Genomic DNA, 23,802 nt, shown 5'->3' on the forward strand with positions numbered 1-23,802 from the left:
AGCTCATGATCACTCGAACCAAGGTTGTCCCCTACCACCATTTCTTCTACAAGGTCCTCACTGCTCACCAACACCAAGTCTAAAATGGCATCCCCTCTAGTAGGTGCTTCAACTACTTGATGAAGAAATCCATCCGCAATCACATCCAGAAAAATCTGACCCCTATTATTCGTGCAAGTACTCGTCCTCCAGTCTATATCCGGGAAGTTGAAGTCCCCCATAATCACACAGTTCCCCTTTGTGTTTACTTCACTAAAGACATTAAAGAGGTCTCTATCCATATCCCAATCCGATCCCGGCGGTCTGTAGCACACCCCAAGCACTATCTCAGGGGAAGCTCTAGTTGCTTTTTTACCCAGCGTGATTTTTGCCCAGACGGACTCCGTCTTATCCATTCCATCGCATCTTATTTCGCTACATTTAATTTCATCATTGATGTACAAGGCTACTCCCCCACCTTTGCCTTTCTTCCTGTCTTTTCTGAACAGCACATAGCCTTCAATACCCGTGCTCCAGTCATGAGTACTATTCCACCAGGTTTCGGTAATCCCTATAATATCCGGCTTCACTTCCTGCACGAGTAACTCCAGTTCCTCCATCTTGTTACCTAGGCTCCTCGCGTTAGTGTACAAACCTTTTAATTTTCGGCGTTTGGCGTCAGTGACATTCTTCCCCCGTCGTGCACAAACTGTCTGCCACCAGCATCACCCGTTACTCTGGTTTCTACTCCACTATTCCTCCTTGGATCAAATCTTGGGGCCGCAAGGGTATCCCCGCTCACTTTGTTTACTTCCCTCTCCAGGTTATGTTCTGGCGTGGAGATCTCCCGAACATTTCCCAACCATCTCCCCAACTTTCTAGTTTAAAGCCCTCTTGATGAGGGCTGTAATAAGGCCAATTTCACAAAACTGAAAACAGTTATGAGCCAAATTATGTAATAGAAAGAATTTAATGGAAGAAGGTTGTATTAGTTAATAAATAAATAAATAATAAATAATTGGTTTCAAAGGGGAGTGAAGGCAGCTGTACAAAATAAAAAATAATATATAACAAATGGAAGAAAGGGGAAGTTGATAGTAATGAATATAAATCAGAAGTTAGGAACTGTAGAAAATTGAGAAGGGAAGCCAAGGGGCACAAGAGAAATCTATGGTAAGCATAGTTAAGGACAATAAGGAGTTTTAAATATATATTAGGAACAAAAAGAATCCTGATAATAGTATTGGTCCATGACTAGATGAAAATGGCAGAATTATCAATAATACTGCAGAAAAAAGGCAAAAGTGTTCAATAAATATTTCTGTTCTGTATTTGGGGAAAAATAGTTTAAATAATCTCATCATATGGTGATAACATTCTTTCTGTTCCCATCTCTGGAGGACATTAAACAAAAGCTGCTAAAGTTAGACATTTTAAAATCAGCAAGTCCAGATAACTTGCATCCTAGAGTTTTAAAAGAGCTGGCCAAGGAACTTTCTGGACCATTAATACTGATTTTCAAGAAGTATTGAAGCACTGGGAAGTTCCAGAAGACTGCAAGAAAACTTTTATAAATTTTTATAAAGGGTAAAGAGGATGACGGATAATTATAGACCTGTCAGCCTGACATTGATCTCAAGCATGATAATGGAAAGCTGATACAGGACTCAGTTAATAAAGAATTGAAGGAGGATAATGTAATTAATGCAAATCAACATAGCTTTATGGAAAAATAGATCTTGTCAAACTAACTTGATTTTTTTTTATGAGATTACAAGTTTGGATGACAAAAGTAATAATGTTGACGTAATATACTTAGACTTCTTAAGGTGTTTGACTTGGTACCACACAACAAAAGTAGAACAATATAAAATGAACATGGCACACATTAAGTGGATTAAAAACTGGTTTACAAATATGTTTTAAAATGTAATTGTAAACAGAGAATTGCCATCAAGCAGGTGTGTTTCCAGTGTGGTCCTGCAGGGCCTGATTCTTGGCCCTACACTATTTAACATTTTTATCTATGTCCTAGAAGAAAACAAAATCATCACTGACAAATTTTTCAGTTTTAGAAAAATTGGAGAAATGGTAAATAACGAAGAGGACAGGTCACTGATTAAGAGTGATCTGGATCACTTGGTGAACTGGATGCACACAAACAAAATGTGTTTTAATACAGCTAAATGTAAATGTATATACCTAGGAATAAAGAATGTATGTCATACTTACATGATGGGAGATTCTAGCCTGTGAAGCAGAGACACTGAATCATGATGCATATCAGCTGAACACAAGCTTCCCCTCTGAAACGATGGCCAAAAGAGCTAATTCAACCCTGGCTTAATAAAAAGGAGCATAAATGTTATTTTATCTCTGTATTTGGCACTGGTGCAACCACTGCTGGAACATTGTGTCCAGTGCTGGTGCTCATGATTCAAAAAGGATGTTGATAAACTAGAGAGGGTTCAGACAAGAACCATGAGAATGATTAAAGAATTAGAAAGCATGCCTTATAGTGGTGGAATCAGAGCTCAATCCATTTAGCTTAACAAAGAGAAGGTTATGCAATGACTTGATTACAGCCTATAAGTACCTATATGGGGAACTGTTAAAGATTCTGTGTGTAGTTCTGTTTTGGTGTCCCATTTTTCACCAAACTGTGTCTCCTCTATTTAACTCAAATTAGCCCTGTCCATCAATTTAACAGAAAATGAATCAATCAGCCCTTAAGCTCAGGGCTTGCAGTCTTCCTTTACCTCCCTATCAGTTCTCTGGAGCAGCTGAGGTTTGTAGCCCCTCCATCATCTCAAGCCCTTCTGCCTCCTTTCTTGCTGTTCGCCTTCCCTTATAGCTGGGCTTGTTTTCTATACTGGTATTAGCTGTGGATCTTTGTCTCTGGCAGTTCCATGCCAGTGTGCTCAACCTGGTTGCCTCTCAGTGAGGAAGGCACTCCTCTCTCCTCTGCCTATGTCCTGTAAATCCCATTACAGGAATAAATATTTAATAATGGGCTCTTCAGTCTAGCAGAGAAAGGTATACACAATCCAATTGCTGGAAGTTGAAGCTGACTGTAGCGGGGTGGTCACCCACTCCTACCCTGAGCAGGGCCAGCTCTAGGCACCAGTGCTCCAAGCATGTGCTTGGGGCAGCACTTTCCAAGGGGCGGCACTCCAGCTCCTGTTTTTTTTTTTGGCTTGGGGCGCAAAAAGCCAGGAGCTGGCCCTGAGCGGAGGTGAGCTGTGGCGGTGGGGGGTGCAGGGAGGGCTGCAGGAAATAACCTTGGAGGGGCAGAGGAACCTCTCCCCCCCAGCTCACCTCTGCTCCACTGCTGCCTGCTCCCCCGAGCTTGCTGCCGCTCTGCTTCTCCCCCCTCCCTCCCAGGCTTGCCATGCGAATCAGCTGTTTTGCGGAAAGCCTGAGAAGGAGTGGAGAGAAGCGGAGCGGCGGCACGCCCAGGGAAGCAGGCAGAGCGGAGGTGAGCTGAGGTGGTAGGGAACACGGGAAGGGCCGCAGGAAGTAACCCTGGGGGCGGGCAGAGGAACTGCTCCCCCCCCAAGCTCACCTCCACCTCCTCCCCCGAGCGTGCTGCTGCTCCGGGATAGGAGGGGAAATGTGGTGCACCCAGGGGAGGAGGTGGGGCCAGGGATTTGGGGAAGGGGTTGGAATGGGGTGGGAAAGGGGCAGAGTTGTGGTGGGGCCAAGGAGCACGGGAAATTTTTTTTACTTGGGGCAGCAAAAAACTTGGAGCCAGCCTTGGCCCTGAGGGGTTTAAAGACAGCCCTGGGAGAGGGCTGTGGCAGGGGACAAGCTACTAGGCTGATTGGAGAAGCAGCTGCAACTGGGCCACGCCCCAGTCAGGCCTCATGTGGGGAAGGAGAAGGGGTTGGCTTCAGGGGAGCTGAACAGGGTACCTGAGTGGACCAGGGCTGGGGAAAGGCAGAGAAGTCAGGGAGCTCCAGCCTGGAAGGCCCCAGGCTGCTACCTAGCATAAGGCAAATAGGTACTGGGGGTTGCAGCAGGCAGCCCAGGGGTAGGCGAAGGCAGCAGGTCCAAACCCCACTTTGCCGGTGATGAGTAGGCTGATACTGCAGTCCGCCCCAGGGCGCGGTGGCTAGACGATGACTGGTAGTAGCCTTATACTGAGGTGAGGGGGGGATAGTGGGTGGGGGTTCCCTGGAGAGGGGAGACCCTGAGAGAAAGGGGTTACTGCCAGGGGCAGCACCCCAGATAACGGGGTACTGGGTCTGGGAGGGACACGAGAGTCAAGCGGCAGCAGGACACTGGCCTGCAGAGGGTGATCAGGAGGCTGGATGAGCTAATTCCAAGAAGCAACCAGCAAGAGGTGCTGCTTATACTGACAAATTTAGACTGGAAATAAAGCATAAATTTTAACTGTGAGTGTAATTAACCATTGGAACAATTTACCAAGGGGTGTGATGGATTGTCCATCAGTGACAATTTTAAAATCAAGATTGAATGTTTTTTCTAAAAAATTTGCTCTAGCAGTTATTTTGGGGGAAGTTTTATAGCTTATGTTTTACAGGAGGTCCAACTAGATGATGACGATGGTCCCTTTTGGCTTTGGAATTTGAATATTTCTTGTGAATTAAATGACTCCTATATATATATGTATATACATCAGCTATACATAGGATGTATATATTCATAACTTAAAATTATAGGATTGTCTATACAGCTTTCTTAGAATTTTACAGGGATGTTCTACTGAAATGCAATTTAATGTCTTTAAAGCCTATATCACATACACTATAGCAATGTATATGTATATTTGTTATTGCAAATCTTAATCTTTTTATATGACGGAAAAAATTAGTTTATAGGAGCCACAATTAAAATAATTTGCGAAGTACCAGTATAACACTGTTAAAATAAAATAAATGCTGCAATATTGTACCAAAATACAGCTAATTTAAATGCAAAACACTTTTTATAGGCTATTTGTCTGTGCTGATATATGGTAGGGGAATAAAAAAGTTTATTTATGTAGAGTGAAAAAATAGAGAAAATAAAGGCTGCAAAACGAGATTTACGACTGTGTAAGAAATATTGAACATGCCTGCACAAAGGCTGCTTGAAGAAAATTGATTTAAAGAAATTTGTGACTAGTCATACTGTAGCATAGAAAGAGAGCCACAGGGCTGAAATGACAGTACAGTTTGTGGTGGTTGAATTGTAGGAATGTGACAGTGATCTGAAATGGGACCCGTTTGAAGTAGTAATTGTCAATCTGTGCAATTAAAGGATGGCCCAAAGTCTTACTCAATTAGCTCTTTTGGCATGACCACTTAGTTTATAAAGTCCCATCGTCTTCAAAAATTGTCATTCTTCAAGTGGAGCCTGTAGAAGACGGTTTGGTTTGAGATTGGTTAGTAGCCATCTAGGATTGTATCTGAAATTTTCCTTTTGCAAAAATACAAAAATGCCTCATTTAACAGACTGCTCTTACTACAAGGTGAGCCAATCAAATATACTATGAGATTTGATGAATGAATGCTGCTGTTTAATTACTGAAACACAGTTAGATTACATGTTGGTTTAGATTTCTTTTATTCATTGTGACACTTATCAAATATATTTTATTGTGCATGCATGTTTAAACATTTGACTGTCATTTTTTGCAGGTATTGTCAGTGTTTTCAATTAGAGATGAGCAATGAGTTTGAAAAAAGGAAAGATGTACCATAGTTACTCTGTATTCTCAAGATTATGTATACTGATTGTATTTCTCTCCTTTCTTTCCCCTGTCCCATCATGTAAACAAATTATATACCCCTAAGGAAGGGGAAGGAGAATAATGGTATGTGAAGTGTTTAATTAACATATAAGGGAGTGAAATCTACCAAAGATTGAGATTTATAATAATTCTACAATGCTGGTATACGGGCCAGATCTTCACCTGGTTTAAGTCAGCGTAGCTCCATTAAAGTAAATGCATCTATTTACTCCAACTGAAGATCTGGCCTTTTATGTTCTTTACCACAATTAGATTATAAAGAAACATTATGTATAAATAATTGTATTGATAAATATAAACTTCAAAAATTATTTCCTTTTCCCCACAGGTACAAACACACTTGGAAAATCAATCTAGATATCACATTCAGCAAAGCCAGAAACACCAAGTGAAACAATACCTGACACTTGACACCAAGCTCTCCAGTCAAACAGTCTCACTGACCCACTGCCATGCAGTCCAGCCTGCAGGAGCTACACCCGTACCGAGAAACGGACACATGCCTCCTGTTAGCGATTTTGGTGCTCCAGAAAGTCCGGTTACCAAGTTACTGGGTCTTGGAGGACAACATGAAAATGTGGTATGGCATGTGCATTTAAGATACAGGCAGGGCTGAGGGAAAGTATGGGAGAATGGTGGTTATCTTGCACACCTTGTGTTACTTGTGGATAATAATTAAATGTACATGTACCAGTTCTTTGCTGCAGCACATCAGTTTTCCCTTTCTTATGGCCTTACTTTGCAGCCCTTGTTCACCTGAGTACTCCTTGCATACACAAGCAGTCCCATTGAAGTGTGTGGATTCTGAAGGCCAGTGTGAATAGCTGCTTGCAGGATAAACTTTCAGTATATACCTGGATATTCTGTATTTGCAGAATGCATGTCAAACGCAAAGTCTGACAGTAGTATATTACTGTCTGTTTTTTGAATATGCACCTGGATGTACAAACCCTTGTCAAATGGAAGTTATTTCTGTCTAATAATATTATTTCAAATATATAATAAAGTTTAACACCAGATCAGACTAAATTGTAGATGCAATGACCCACTCATTGATTTTTCAGTTAATTGCTGTATTTTATATAGGCCCAGTCTTCAGTTGTTGTAAACCTGTGTGGCTCCATTGACTTCAGCACTACCATTGACTTCAGTGGAGCTACACCTAGTTACACCAGCTGAGGACCTGGCCTGTACATCTAATGCAGTCAGATATAGATCATGGTGGTCTTCAGTACTTCAGTAGATTTCAAGAAATGTTGCATACTAGCAAAAGGAGAATTCATCCAATGGCATAAGAAAGGGAACAGCTTTATCCCATGATGGGATTTAAATAGAACAAAAAAGACTGATGAATATGCTGTTACCACATCCTTTCCACCTATATATGTCCTGAATAGTAGAGTTCTATGTCAGTGGAGTGTGAAAGGGCTGGGGAAATGGAATCCAGTACCCCAGTTTAGGGACAAGCTCCCTTTGTCAGGGCTGGCTCCAGGCACCAGCTAAGGAAGCAGGTGCTTGGAGTGGCCAATACAAAGGGGTGGCACTCCGTCTGCTATTGGAATGGCCCGTCCGGATCTTCGGAGGGAATTCGGCAGCGGGTCCCTCAGTCCCTCTCTTCCTATTTGAGCTGCCGCCGAAGTCCTGCTGAAGAGGAAGAGAAGGAGCAAGTAAAGGACCCGCCACTGAACTTCCACCAAAGAATAGAGCGGCATGATTTTTTTTTGCTGCCTGGGGTGGCAAAAACCCTGGAGCTGGCCCTGCCCCTTGTACAAACCCTCATAACATGAGTAAATCTTATCTACAGAGAACAGAATTAGCAACAGTATTTGACTGAGGTCTTCTTCAGGGCTGCTTTAAGAAAACAAGGCATCTTTGAACCAATCCAAACTGTTACTCAAAACTCAGACTGAACCTATATCGAGGTTTCAAAAAGTGTTTTAACTTTTTTTTCTGTTTAATTATTCATCAATGTCACATGTTTCTGAAGTTCCTGATTCTGGCTTAGGACCAGACAGGCTGTTCTGGATATGTGTCCAATCTTTGGAATGAATATCCAAACTGAGGTACCATGAGTTTGTGTGCTTCAACACACAACACATTACTCAACCTGCTGAATTTTGGCAGCAGCATTTTATGCTGCAGCATGAGTGACCCGGATTCTTGAACAACCACAGATTCCTGGCAGCCTTCCTGGACCAGTAGACAAATGTGTTACGGATGTGACACACATGAGAGGGGTTGGGATTGATGGTTACTAGTTACCCACAACCCTTCTAACATCTGATCTTGTTGTGACAAGGTGGTAGGCTCAGAAAGGGGGAATGGGTAGAGGGCTGTTGATATTCAGGGAAGAAAGTAACGTAGTGAACCACAACCACTTTTATTTTACTCATGGGAACTAATATATATGAAAATCCTGCACAGATAGTAAAGTTTGTATGAGGCTTAAGAATTTGATCTTTGTTTTTAATTCACTTTTGTTGATTGCAGTTTATTTTCTCTTTCGTTACATATCAAATATACTGATGATAATTAATAATTTTAAACTATTTTCTTAGATGGAGGAGGTTATTGATGACATCATCAATATGGAATCGAGTTTTAATGACGAAGGGATAGGTTGCTCCGAAGCTACACTACTAATGCAAAGAACTGTAAGTATTTTATGGACTTTCATCCTGCTACTAGTCATATAAATTTGAGATATAGAATTAAATTGTAAACTATAGTATGAGGGAATAAGTAGTATTTTCAAGTGGTGAAATTTCCTTCCCATTGTCCTGAGTTATTTGTCTTTGTGCCAGGAAATGCCATAGGGGTTGAGGGAATCCACAGCCTCAGGACGTGACCAGGATAAGGATAGAGGGTTCCAACACAGTTCCTCTATTGCTATTACTGTAGACTCTGGGATGGAATAGTAGCTTCAGCTCCTCAATACCCCAATGCAGGGGTTTTATGACTAAATAGATCCATGAAAGCCAGTATAAAGTCTCCCTCCCTCTCCCTCAATAGCATGCAAGAAGTTCAGAGATCCCCAGGGTAGCAGCTAGTCCTACATGCTACTCTGAAGGGAGAGAAGGGAGTGAGTTCTGTTTGTTGCAGAGACCCTTGGGCTGACCCTCTAACAAGGGTAAACAGCATCCATTTGGAATAATTATAAGCACTGAGGTAAGAATACTATCCCTTGTATGAAAAATACCAAATGAATAATAATATTAAAGCAATAGACTCATTTTTTAAATTATTTTTAAAATAATGTGATGAAAAGTCTGTTTACATTGTCAGATATTTTATAAGTTTGAGGAAGGAGGGTGGACAAAATTTGGGTAGTAAATAACATAGAACATAGTGTATTTGGGGAATAATTTGAGTGCGCAAACTTTACTTAAGATATCATCCGTTTTCTCCTCTCAGCCCTGACTCATGTTGTGATCCTTATTTCCAGACTTCACCCTCAAAGTGATAGTGCCCAGATTGGCAATTAGAACTTGGAGTGAGTGTTCAAACAGCCCTATGCCAGTTAGAGTTCAAATTATTATTTTTATAGCATGTTGTAAATATGCAGAACCCTTTACAGATGGTCGTTGATGAGCAGAGTTAATACTCTAACTCAGATCAGTCTGACGAACGGGGGGAGCCTTACAGTTGCAAGATGGTCTGGAGGTATGGTCAGTGGTAGTGTAAAAGGTTTCACGAAAAGTGGGTTTTCAAGCAGGATTGGAATCCTTCTTTAAAACTGAAGATTTTTAATTAACTAAGTATGCTAATTCCAGCCTCATTAATGTTTAGCTTCAGTCATGAAGTACACACACTCTGTGCATTGTCTATGGTTACTCTCTTCTTGCACGTGCAAGTCAGCATTTTGGTTTTAATCTGTCAAACACTATGGATGAGTTTTCTCTTATTTACACTGTTTTGACACTTTTGCAACTCCACAGGGCCAAACAGTGCTATTTACCAGTTGGCTTCTGTTGGAGAAGACACTGGGAGGCCAGAGAGGTACAACCTCTTTCTGAACAGCCAGGTGTGTGTCCTTTAGGATAGTACAGCCTTCTTCCCATGGAGCACCTGGTCTGCTCCAGGGGTCAAAGTGGAGGGAGGGCAGGCCATGGCTCTGCTTCCTACCTGCCCCCCTTGGGTGGATAGATGACAGTTCTTGAGTTCTTCAGACACACTATTGTCCCGCATCACGTAAAGGGGAGGAATATATCATTTTCCTGAGTTAAAACATCTCTATATCTTTGGTCATGTTATAAAAAGATGCCCCAGAGATAGGGAGGAGGGAGCAGCCAGGATAAAAATCTCAGGATTTTCAATTTCCCAGAAGAGGCAGGTATCTCCCACATTAGCTATCATCTTTGTACTCCCAAGCAGAGGGACGTCAGTTGTGCCCCAGTTCCTTGCTGGCCATTGTGTGTAGATCTAAACTGATATTTGTTTTAGTTGGATACATCCATACGTCACTTAAATGATCACATTAAAGTCTATGGGACTACTTGTGTGAATAATTGATCAGAGGTTCGTAATCTGCCCCTTAGTTAATGAATTACAGTTGTGGTATTAGTAGGGTCAGAAAAGTGAAAACAGGAACATATTTCTTCCATTCTGTAGGTGCTCACTGCAGCTCCACCCGCGCTAAAGCAGCTGTCATCTAGCTTTTATTGAAATTTGGTCTAAGTGTCAGTATATCAGAAAACCATCTATTCCTGGGCCCCTGATTAAGAACTACTCAGAATGGAGAATGCACTAGCAGTATTTCTTCTGCACTTAAGTGTCTACTTTAGATCAAGGGTATCTTTTATCACCAACTTTTAAAATCATGTATGCAAAGAAAGATAAGGGGACACAGAATATTTAATCTAGCTGCCTTAATACTTATGCAAGTATTTGTAGACCCCAGTTCTGTCTCTGACCATGAAATATTGGTTTCAAATAAAGCATATCTATTACTATCATCTATTACTCCAAGGAAATGCATTGTTTCAGCAGTACTATAGCAATGAAAGAATAACAAACCCAAAACACCATTTTTCTGATATAATCTAGAGCTTTAATTAGAAAGAGAAAATGAAAAGTAAAACAGAATATGTTTGACACTTGTTTTTCATAATGATGAGGCTCTAGTATGATGAGACCTGTTGTTCTGACTGTTATTAGTGTCCCCAGGCCCACCAACAGCAATTCCAGGCCCCAGGACAGAGCATTCAATGGGCACCCTAGAAAGGGTCGCTGGGTGGGGAGTCACTGCCGCTGCACATCATGCAGGGCAGCTGGAGACAGGCCCCATGCTGCTGCTGGCCCAGTGTGGCATCACCATATGGGCGCGGCGCTGGACCACGTGTGGCGGCTGGTGCATGCACATGCAAGCCATGCCCGCTGCTGCCAGCTGCACTGTTGGTGCCCAGCCAGGTGCTGCTGGCTGCGCTGCTGGGTGCACTCTTCCGGCATGGCCAGGGCTTCCACATGCCCACCTGGCTGCCTTCGCCACCGCTGGTACCATCCTGCGTGCGCCTAGGAGCCCTGCAACCCATCTGGGCAATTTTAAAGGGCCTGGGGCTCCAAGGCCCTTTTAAATCACCCAGGCCCCTGGAAAATTGTCACCTTTACTCCCCTCATGGGTGGTCCTGAGTGTCAGCTTTAGAAAATGACACACCCTTATTGAGAGAAGTCGCTTTGAACAACGAGGACTGATGTGCTAAATGCAACACATATATTAAGAAAAAAGGCCAATTGCAACTTTACTAATTATTACATAGGTGCCACCTGTAATGAAAGAAAGATTAAATTAACTACAATATAACCTTAAAGTTATGAACACCTGGGGAATGGAGGTTGTTCATAACTTTGAAATATTCAGAACTCTGAACAAAACGTTACGGTTATTCTTTCAAAAGTTTACAACTGAACATTGACTTAATACATTGACTTTGAAATGTTACTATGCAGAAGAAAAATACTGCTTTTAACCATCTTAATTTAAAGGAAAGACACAAACAGTTTCCTTACCTTGTCAAATCTTTATTTTTCTAAACTTTCCCTTTATTTTTAGTAGTTTATATTTAACACAGTACTGTGCTGTATGGTATTTACTTTCTCTCTCTCTGCTGCTTGCTTCCAAATGAGGTGTGTGGTTGACTGGTCAGTTCATAACTCTGGTGTTCATAATTCTGAGGTTCTACTGTAGGTACAAGTACTGCTATAGCTGGAGATGGTCACAGATGCCAAAAAGCTACTCATTCTCCATCTTCATCAAACTTGCACTTTAACACAAAACCTTAACAGCAACCTCAGTATGGCTAAAGCCAGGGGTGAAAGTAAGGCGGTACTGGCTGGTGCAGCATACTGGTAAAAAGTGGCCCCCTGTACTGGCCCATACCACTGACTTTAATTTAGCAGAGCTTTCACGTCCCTGCCCCTTTTGCCCCTTCCCGGGTCACCAATGGGGCTGGAGGTGGGGAGGAGCAAAAGGAGCAGCTATCCCAGGGCCGGCTACTTAAAAGGGCCTGGGGTTCTGGCTATTGCTGCGGCAGACCTCTGGAGCCCTGGGCGGTGCAGGCGGGCTGGCTGGGGGATGCTGGAGCCACAGCCCCTCCCCTTCCAGTGAGGCACCGCCTCTTCTGGGGTGGGAGAGGGGGGGCACAAAGCTCCCCACCCCACCCCCAGTACCGGTAAGAGATAAATTTTACTTTCACCCCTGGCTAAAGTGTATTAAATTTCTAAATACTTGGAATGTGTGACAGCCAGATATCTGTTGATATAAAGTATACAACCTTACCATTAAGATTTTGCATCAAAGTGCAAGTTTAATGAACTTGGGGAACACATTGCTTTTGGAATCTATTGGAGATGGAAGTGAAAGCCTTATGGAGCCCATGCAGTAGGAAATGTGAAAATGTCAAGGAATGCAAGACACTTTTTATTTCCAGGCTTTTAAGGTTTTGGACTGATTGAGGTGTCAGGATGCAATCTTAGCTATCACTAACCATAGCGTTTTGTTTTGTTTTGTTTGTGTTGCTATATGTGTATGCTTCTAAGACTCATGGGAACACTTTACTGGTAGTTTGCCAAAAATAGTGGCAAAGAATGTTATTTGCCAATAGTTATTATACAGAGGTATCTGAAATACCACTAATACTTTAAGAAATAACTGCAGTATTTTTGATAATCACAGTGTATCGCTGACTTTTTTAATGGCTTCTACTTAACATGATTTCCACCAAACCTTACATCTAAAGAATTAGAAGATTGTTAGAATTCTGCCACTTGGATTCTTACAATATAAAACCAACCATTCTGCAAGGGCCTGAGCTCCACCTGTAAAGTGCTAAGTTGGGCTGGCTGGGAAACAAGAATTCTAACTTGGAAAAAAAATAGAGGCTTTGAAATTTTTCATTCCAATACAGAACAAAAATGAGAATGTCTTCATGAAAGAGCACAGAGACTCACCAAAGAGCAACAAATATTCTGGTGATTAGGACACTGCACTCACGTAGGAAATACGCATTCAAGTCTCTACTCTGCATCAGGCCAAAGGGGAACTTGAACCCAAATTTCTTATATCCCAGCTGAGTGACTTAACCACTTGGATATGGAGTCACTCTTTTACTTTCTCTCTGGCCCAAGGAATATTTAATTATTCATGCAATGTGGACTAGCTCCACCAGAAGAACTTGAGAACGAGAAAGAATGACTTTTTTAGATGGAAAAAACTGGTCAACAAAAAAAACCTTTGAATATTCCTTCACAAACTGAAATGGTTTTATTTTGTATCCATTGTTTCTGTGAATATTCTAGTCAATTAATTTGCTAGCAGTAATATTTCCTGAGAATAGTGAATTATAAGCAAAAACTGGGGGAAAAGCACGTTTTGAATTAGTAATTATAAGTACTTGCACCAGAAACATGATTGTAGGAATTATGCTCATTCATTTAGGGAATAGAAACAAACCATGTGACCTAGACAAATTTAACCCTGTTCATTGATTACTGAAAATAACCTCTTCTCATAAAATCTACAAGAAGTGTTTGCCCAAAATATTCATGAATAAAAAAGAGGTTTAATACATCAAACATTGTGAGTTATTCTATCAGTTCTACAGTTATACCACAAGAGTCATGGCCAAAAATCTCTATAGGGGCTTAAGGGTCTATCTGTCCTTTCCAAGATCTTCAGTCTCAGCTTTGGTTCCTTTAAATTTAATCTTTCTCTAGGGCTTCCAAGTGAACCCTGTTCACTTCTTGGGGAACCTGGGCCCACCCACTAGTCCGGGTTCCAACCCAATAAACAACAAACAGATACTTCTCAATTCAATTTACAGCTGCTACTTCCCTAGGCCTCTTTATCTTCACCCTTACTTTAAGGCCAAAGTTCTCAGCTGCCTTTCTCTCTACGCAGACCCAGCCAGCAATAAACGTTGGCTAATCCTCATGCTCCTATAACCAGAGAGAAACATGCTGCTTTAATCCTCTGGTGTCAGCCAGGGACTGGCCTACTAGGGCTCTGCTTCTCCTTTTATCTGAGCCTGCTGGGCTCTGATTGGCTGTTGGTAGCCCTTCTAGCCCTAGGCCTCTGTAGTTTCTGAGATGGCTGTTCTAGTGAGGCTCTTCTAGGTAGGCCTGGCAGACTTACTTTTTGTGCACCTTTTCTCCTGTGAGCTAGTGTGTTACAAGGGAACACCCTTTAGGCCACCTGTAAGAATTGCTTCACCTTGCTAAAGAGAGAGGTAGCTGCAGTCTCACAGGGGCCTGCAACCACTGGAAAAAAGGACATAGATGAGCCTTGTAGCCCTTACAGAAAAACAATTGATTAAGCAATTGTCTGTTGCCTAGTGGCTCAATCCAGGCTAGTCCCTGTGATGTTGATAACCTGCAAAGCAATAGGAATGTTCTGTAGGGAATAATCTTACCCTAACCGGGGTATGGACTAGATGACCTGATTGGTAAAGACCTATCTGTAATTTTTATGACTATGTTAACAGCAGTGGATAAAAAGCTCTCATTAACTCTCTCTGAACCATGATGAATGCACTATGCTATCTATCTGCAAAATCCCATTGCTATCACAAGGTCTTCGAGGTCACAATTGCTCATCATGGCATTAATAATTTGTACTTAATTATTTGTCGAATGCTGATGGTTACAATTTTGTAACTGAATGGATTACAACAAATTACTGTCTGTCCCATTGCTAGAAACCACACAGAAAAAAAATCAGGATATTTCTCTAAGTACTTTATTTAATAACTACAATGATCATTCAAGCAGGTATCCTTTCTAGTAAAAGGTGCACAAAATAATGCTGGAATAAGCAGCCCAGTGCTGCATATTGTGTGGGTAGTTTTCAATCAGTAAGCACTGATGTCATTTGGCAATTTTCATAAACTGCTAGGGTTCAAAGCCATTCTAGAGAAAGGGCCAGAGTAAATATTAACAGCCCTCTTTGCTTACTGTGGGTAACTTGAAAAAAGTGCATAACATCAATGTGAATTCTTTGTCAATCACATTCTACACCAGATTAGTCTTAAAGTCCAAGGAAGAATCAAAGTTCACCTTGGTACATAAGCTTCAGCATAGCTCTCCTGGATATTGTTTACAAGATTAAAGAAAGAGAAAAATGAAGGAGAAAGACCAAACTATCGATATTGTGGAAATTATAGACTCTTCAAAAATAAAACTGGTGAGCAAATATTTTCTTTGTCTTTTTTAATAATTTTGACTTTAAAAATATATAAAGCACGTGGATCATGAGATACTAATCTTAGAACAAACAAAATAAAGTACTGAGTTAGAAACTGTCTAATATGTATAGAACCAATAATTTAGTTTGTTTATTTAGATTGCCTCAGAACTGTTTACTGCAGCAATCTTTGTGGAGACCTCTCTTGATATCAGAAAGGACATTTTCTTTCCAATGTTTAGTTCCAATTTTTCATGAGTTATACCAGTCTGAAGCAGGACTCTGTGGGTGAAACTCATTCATGGTGTGGAAGACTGGTACACAGCTCTCTGTCCGAGTCAAGCCCTTCACAAGGACTGCATGGGGGTTATTTTGAGGAAGTGGCAAAGATGCCTATGTATCCAGCCTGCCACAGAATAGGTTTTTATAACAGCTTTACAGAGGCTAGTACAAAAATTAAAATGAGTGTAGTCCAGGTGAGGGGCCACAGGTTCACCTCACAGTAGTCAGACATCACTTCATTAGTTTGCTTTGAATTAACATTCTCAGGTTATCTTTGCACCCAGAAGGGCCAGGAACATTTTTTAAAAGGATTTAAATTTATAGTCCAGGACACAGCTCTACATCAAGGGAGTTGATTCCACACCAAATTTCATAGCTGTATGGGATACGAGGCCCTGGTCTTCTTTGGCCAAGCCTTTGGCTAGACCATGGACATTTATGTATATGGTAGGTACTAACATTTCTTCTGGGCATATACTGTATGTGGGAATCTGAAACTAGTTCATTTTTCTCTTGTGAATAATGAACAAGCTTGCTGCTCATTATTCAAAGATAAAAATAGCCAGTTTTCATACATAATGTATCTGAGTGTTAAGTACCAGGTCAAGCAGTGTACAATTATTAACCAGGTGAAAGATAAATGTAGAAGGTGCTGGAATTTGTGCTAGGTGCAAATACAGAGGACTGAAACTTGGAGCACTTGCTAATTTGATGTTATACATGGAAATAAGAAAAAAGGAAAAGGTATAGTTTTTATTAGTTAGCAACAAAGCAAGTTTATTTCCCATATACAGTGGTTGTCATTTAAAAGTCAGTATTTTTAATAAGTAATTATTTAAAAGTTTAATTACTGGAGTACCTTTAATATCCAACTGCAAAAGGGATCCCTAGGCCCTGTAAATACTCAGAGAGCGTTTTTGCACTCAAGAGCTGACAGTCTAAATCAGTGGTTCTTAACCTGGGGTGCACTCTCCTTTCCCTCCCCACCCAGGGGTGCAAGATGCGCTTTCTGGGGGTGCAAGACATGCCAGATTTTTTTAGAAGGTAAGTCATCAAAAAACACAAATTAAGCACAGGCTCATAAGTACAACTACTTTGTTTTATCAAACCTATGTATTTATTAACATTATACATTTTTAATGAGTACTGTAATATACATACAAAAATATATTTAGGTTTACAGAACTGACCTACTTCGACGATTTTTGATAAGGGGTGCGAGAACATATTTTGAGAACCAAAGGGTTGCAGGCTGTAGTAAAAGTTAAGAACCACTGGTCTAAATAGACCAGACAGAGACAGATTTGGGCAAAGGGAGTATTGTTATCAGTGATCTTACAGAGTGAGTGTATATATATATATATAGAGAGAGAGAGAGAGAGAGGTTTACTGAGTTTTCCCAGGTGACAGCAATTCTATGACAAAACCAGAAGTTGGATTCAAATATTCAGAGTCCTGTTCCAATCCTGAATCACTAGACTATATATCCTATCTATATATCCCTTCCATTGTGTGAGCAGTTAGCACACTCTAAGCCGAATACTGAGAGGTATTTCAGATATCCCAATTTCCCCCCTCTATTTAAAAATAGGAAGTATTTCTGACATTTCGGATATTATTGTATAGTAATTGTATGAGCAACAGTTCAGTCACTAGATAGTTATGTAAAAGCAGCAAAGAATCCTGTGGCACCTTATAGACTAACAGACGTTTTGGAGCATGAGCTTTCGTGGGTGAATACCCACTTCATCAGATGCATGTAGTGGAAATTTCCACTACATGCATCTGATGAAGTGGGTATTCACCCACGGAAGCTCATGCTCCAAAACGTCTGTTAGTCTATAAGGTGCCACAGGATTCTTTGCTGCTTTTACAGATCCAGACTAACACGGCTACCCCTCTGATACTAGAGAGTTATGGACTAAAGTGCAGAAAAAATCAATGCATGTTTTGAAATTCATATCCATACTCCAGAGATTAAAGCCAACTGTGTCACCTGGTTACACTGAACAAACAAGAGGTAAATGATAAGGAATTAAATACTTTGTTTTTACTTTTTGAATATGACGGACCAAAACAAATTAAATTTTACATAATACATGAAATGGACAATCAAAATGGTTCTAACTTTAGACTTCCTTCCACATACAGGATGCAAGTGACACCAGTGTGAAAGCTTTATTAAGGCCCTGTCTATGGTTATAATTAGAAAGAGTTAGCAAACACCATTTCTAAGTAGAAAGATGCTAATATACTTTTCCTGGATAAGGTAGACCAACAAGAATCATTTTCCAAAATTGTGCTATAATTTAAGGTCCAATATTAACATGATGCAAGAGGTGTATAGATGGATGTAAATGTGAATGACAGATTGTCCTAACATTTAACATGCAAGCTCTGCAATTTAGATGTCATCTGATGTATTAATTTCTATCAAGCAGAAATGGAAATTTACAATTGCAGGTATTGTTATGATACTGTACCCTCAAGAAGACGGACCAAACGAGTATAGCTATTAGAGATACATGCGTTTGTGGAAGGTATCTCTTCTTAACATGTATGACTCCTCCTCAATGAATGGTGACATGCATTTCAAGGTCTAATGGAACAATGATGGCTGCTCACAATATGAGTGCCTCTTGCCAGCTAATTTTAGGATAAATCAGGGATTATTGATTTTGGCCTCCTCATGTGGGTGGAAAAACACCAGTGCAGATGACTAAAGTGGAATAGAGATTATAAAGAAATTATAACTCTATTTAGAGCTGGCCTTTACTGCATTCAGTAGGACTTTACAAATGCAAGAAAATCTAGGTTATTTTGGAAAAGAAATTACCGTTTACTTTGTGTTTGTATAAGACCTAGTAGAATCAGGCCCTGATCCTCACTGAAGACTTTGGCTACTACTGCAATGCAACGCAATGCCCCCACCCTTCCCCTCCCCAAAAGAGACTGTGTCATAATTAAGGATACAATTCTATCATGGAGGTCATGGATTTCATGACTTTTCAGGATCACTGTGACTTCTTCTGGGGCAGGGCTGGAGCAGCAGCTGTCTGCCTCTGTTTCAAGAGCAGCAGTGGGGCTGAAGCCGCACCTGGTGGCCAGCTCCAGGGCTGCTGGGGCTGTGGTCCCCAGAGCAGCAGTGTCTAGGGGCAGGGCCGGCTCTAGCCATTTCGCCGCCCCAAGCACGGCGCCATGCCGCAGGGGGGCGCTCTGCCGCTCTCTGGTCCCGCGGCTCCGGTGGACCTCCCGCAGGCATCCCTGCGGAGGGTCTGCTGGTCCCGCGGCTCTGGTGGAGCATCCACAGGCATGCCTGCGGGAGGTCCACCGAAGCCGTGGGACCAGCGAACGCTCCGCAGGGACGCCTGCGGCAGGTCCACCATAGCTGCAGGACCAGCGGACCCTCCGCAGGCACACCTGCAGGAGGTCCACCGGAGCCGCCTGCCACCCTCTCGGCAACCGGCAGAGCGCCCCCCGCAGCATGCCGCCCCAAGTACGCGCTTGGCGCGCTGTGGCCAGGACCCTGCCCTGTCTAGAGGTCAACCCTGGGTCTGCCAGAGCAACTGATTTGTGGGCTGACCGCCGGAACAGCGGACCCTGGGCTGAAGCAGCAGCTGGGGTTGGAGCAGCTGCCAGAATTCAGTCCTCGGCAGTGCTCTGACTTTTTGTGTCCCTCAACCCCCAGGGTATTTTTAGTAAAAGTCAGGGACAGGTTGTAGGCTTCTGTGAATTTTTCTTTATTGCCTGAGACCTTTCCCTGACTTTTACTAAAAATACCTGTGACAGAATATTAAAATTAATCATAAGGTTACATTACAAGAAGTGGAAGATTGGACAAATGACCAGGGCGGAGTATAAAAATATTGCTCAGTCATGCAGGAGTTAAATCAGGAAGGCCAAATCACACTTGGAGTTGCAGCTAGCAAGAGGCGTTAAGAGTAACAAGAAGGGCTTCTTCAGGTATGTTAGCAACAAGAAGAAGGTCAAGGAAAGTGCAGGCACCTCACTGAATGAGGGAGGCAACCTAGTGACAGAGGATGTGGAAAAAGTTCTTTCTTTGCCTCTGTCTTCATGAATGAGGTCAACTCCCAGAATACTGCGCTGGGCAGCACAGCATAGGGAGGAGGTGATCAGCCCTCTGTGGAGAAAGAATAGTTCAGGACTATTTGGAATATCTGGACACGCACAAGTCCATGAGGCAAAATGCGCAGCATCAGAGGGCGCTAAAGGAGTTGGCGGATGTGATTGCAGAGCCATTGGCCATTATCTTTGAAAACTCATGGCGATCAGGGAAAGTCCCGGATGACTGAAAAAAGGCTAATGTAGTGCCCATCTTTAAAAAAGGGAAGGAGGAGGATCCGGGGAACTACAGGCCAGTCAGCCTCACCTCAGTCCCTTGAAAAATCATGGAGCAGATCCTCAAGGAATCAATTCTGAAGCACTTAGAGGAGAGGAAAGTGGTCAGGAACAGTCAGCATGGATTCACCAAAGGCAAGTTATGCCTGACTAACCTAATTGCCTTCTATGATGAGATAACTGTGTCTGTGGATGAGGGGAAAGCAGCGGACATGTTATTCCTTGACTTTAGCAAAGCTTTTGATTCAGTCTTCCACAGTATTCTTGCCGGCAAGTTAAAGAAGTATGGGCTGGATGAATGGACTGTAAAGTGAATAGAAAGCTGACTAGATCGTCGGGCTCAATGGGTAGTGATCAATGGGTCCATGTCTGGTTGGCAGCTGGTATCAAGTGGAGTACACCAAGGGTCGGTCCTAGGGCCAGTTTTGTTCAATATCTTCATTAATTATCTGGAGGATGGCATGGACCCTAAGCAAGTTGCAGATGACACTAACCTGGGAGAAGTGGTAGATACGCTGGAGGGTAGGGATAGAATACAGAGGGACCTAGACAAATTAGGGATTGGGCCAAAAGAAATCTGATGAGATTCAACAAGAACAAGCGCAGAGTCCTGCACTTAGGACAGAAGAATCCCATTCACTGCTACAGACTAGGGACCGAATGGCTAGGCAGCAGTTCTGCAGAAAAGGACCTAGGGGTTACAGTAGATGAGAAGCTGGATATAAGTCAATAGTGTGCCCTATATTGGGAAATTAGTTTGTTTAGCAGCATTATATTTTCCTTAGAAAAGGAACTATGATATTTCAGATACTGAATTGTGGTAACTGCCTGCTATTCAATAGCAACTACAAACTACATTTTTATAACATTCATGTCTGCAGTCATACTAATTCAAGCCATAACCTCATTAGATAGCACAAATTCTTCAGGGTCAGTCATAGGTGCTGGAATTACATATGCAGGGGGGTGCTCCCACACTCCCTAGCTTAAGGTGGTTTCCATTATATAGAGGGTTTAGATTGGCTCATTTGCTCTCAGCACCCCCACTGTAAAATTTTTCCAGCACCCCTGGGCTCAGGCCTGTTCAGTAGTTGGATGGGAGAGTCCCAGCAAAAGCACTGGAGCTGCAGGAAATGTTATTTGGGGCACTATGGACTTGATCTTGCAAATGCTGCTGAGTCCTAGCCAGAGACTCACTCACACAGTTAAAGTTAAGCATGAGCTGAAGTGCTTTATTGGTCTAGGCTGGAGTGCACTGTTCAGCTCCTTGCAGAATTGAGCCCTATGTATGAGAACCACCATCTACAGATGAGATGTAAAACCAATATTCTGATACAGTCATTGAAGATCCAGTGACACTTTTCTTTGTAAAAGCAAGAGCATGAAGCCTTGCTAAATTCTAATTTGGTTAATTACGTTCTGCTTTCATTAGTTCCCCTTGCAGTTTCAGTTAGATATAGTATTATTCACTTCCAGTAATACACTGTCACTGAATGTGCCTGGTTAATCATTTCCTGTGTTAACTGTTGCTATCTTTCTCCGACTGCACTTTTTAAGTGGGTGAAATTATTATATGTGTTTGTACGTGTATATGACATACATGTCATCTACAAAGTACACACACCAACACAAAACTGAGAGCAAGCATGTATATCTAGCACAATTAGGAATTTTTTCAGTGCTTTGGATTCATCACTTTTAATGGTGCTACATCAGTGTAAGGTCACTTCCATACACATAATTTATAATTATATCATTGCAAAAGTATTTGTGCTTTTTTGTAAGGTTACAAAGGTTTTTGTGAGCTCGAAATACAGAATTTGGAGTACATTTGGTTGAAGCCGCAATGGTGTGTAAACTTTCAGTGCTACATCCCATAACATCATGAAATCCTGTTGTGACATATAGCATCTTAATATATATGCAAGTGGCCTGATATAATGTGAATGATGCCTAATAATTTGTACAATATTTTGGGGTATATTTTTTTCCTTTACATTTAATTCCAAAATGCCCACATTTTGGGTCCAGTTTAAACTAACTTCTGTAACATTTATCCATGTTTTTCTGCTCTATATAAAGTAGCTTCAACCACTATGAGGGCACTGTGCAATCTATGTTTGTAAGGATGTTTAAAATCTCTAGTAGCCTATATATCCTGATGGAGGAAGCAGAACCCCCACTCTAGAAGAAAGCATCTAGAGTATGAATGGAGGAAGGGAGCTCTGAACTCTCGAGTTTTACTCTCATCTTTGTTACGAAAGGCTTGATAATATTTTGTATTTATATTGCATTTACTGACATTATTTTATTCAGGCATTATGATGCCAGTATGTGAGGAAAACTAATATATTTATACTCATTTTACAGATGGGGAAATTGGCACACAGAGAGGTCAAACAATGGGTACACAGCAAGTCAATGCCAGAACTAGGATTAGAACCTAGAACTTTTGATGCTGAGGCATGCTCCTAACTCCCCTAGAACATAGTAGATGGCAGTCTCTATTGCCTTGCAGCACGTGTAGTCACGTACATCAGTGCAAAGTGGATATCAAATGTTATCATTCTGACTTAGTGTTTTACACCCACTTTGTGCTGAGGTAAATGTCTACATAAAGTGCAGGGTAGTTCAGAATCAAACCTAGTGTCTTCAAGTGAGATCACTTTGGGTATGTCTACACTGCAATGAAACGCCCATGGCTAGCCCATGTCAGCTAACTCAGCCCAAGCCCTGTGAGTCCATGGTGCTGTTTCATCGTGGTATAGATGTTCAGGCTTGAACTGCAGCCCAGGCTCTGTGACCCCCCTGGTTGGATGTCCTAGAGCTTGGGCTCCAAGGTCCGTGAATCATAGTTTTGCTATCTGTACAAAAGGGATAATAATATTTTCCTACCTACATCACAGGAACATCCGCCTTCATGTCTTTTTGCTTAATACAAAGCTGGCACTTAATCTACTACCAGTTTGCTGACTTTGGGTATTATGTGGAAACAACAATTCACTTCACAGTACTTCTATTTGATAGAACTGGTCTGACTGCTTTCATGGGTGCAGATTTGTCTGACTTTTCTTACTCAGTTTAGGATACGTTTGCTCCCTAAAATGCTGGAGGTTTTAGGGATACTTTTACCTGTGACCTGTAAATTGGCTCCTCGCCCCACAGGGCTTATAAATTCAAGCTGGGAGTTATGGGATCAATTATAAATCAGGATTATTAACATCATCTTTTGGTTAGGGTGCCATTATCTTAGTGGTGGTTAGACTCTTGCTCAAGAAGCTACCTCTTGATACTATTTTTTATTCTCTCTGGGTATATCTACACATCGGGATTATTCTGATTTTACAGAAACCGGTTTTTTAAAACGATTGTATAAAGTCGAGTGCACGCGGCCACACTAAGCACATTAATTCGGCGGTGTGCGTCCATGTACCGAGGCTAGTGTCGATTTCCGGAGTGTTGCACTGTGGGTAGCTATCCCATAGCTATCCCATAGTTCCCACAGTCTCCCCCGCCCATTGGAATTCTGGGTTGAGATCCCAGTGTCTGATGGGGCAAAAAACATTGTCGTGGGTGGTTCTGGGTACAGCCTCACCCCTTCCTCCGTTCAAGTAGCAGACAACCATTTCGCACCTTTTTCCCTGGGTGAACTGTGCAGACGTCATAGCACGGCAAGCATGGACACTGCTCAGCTCAAGACAGCAATCATGGACGTTGTAAACACCTCGCGCATTTTCGTGCAGTCAAT

The 23,802-nt window shown here is 41.9% G+C and overlaps 1 protein-coding gene across 1 annotated transcript in view; it reads left to right on the forward strand.

The window, feature by feature from the left end:
- The first annotated feature begins 5,422 nt into the window (after positions 1-5,422).
- The window catches only part of TFEC (transcription factor EC), a 44,964-nt gene continuing 26,584 nt past the window's right edge, over positions 5,423-23,802 (forward strand). The window contains exons 1-3 of the mRNA XM_050936761.1: positions 5,423-5,455; positions 6,066-6,317; positions 8,296-8,391. Coding sequence (XP_050792718.1) covers positions 5,423-5,455; positions 6,066-6,317; positions 8,296-8,391 — 381 coding nt within the window. The remainder of the gene's footprint in view (positions 5,456-6,065; positions 6,318-8,295; positions 8,392-23,802) is intronic.

This window comes from Gopherus flavomarginatus, chromosome 1 (genome assembly GCF_025201925.1).
Source record: "Gopherus flavomarginatus isolate rGopFla2 chromosome 1, rGopFla2.mat.asm, whole genome shotgun sequence".
Taxonomy (NCBI): Eukaryota; Metazoa; Chordata; order Testudines; family Testudinidae; genus Gopherus; species Gopherus flavomarginatus.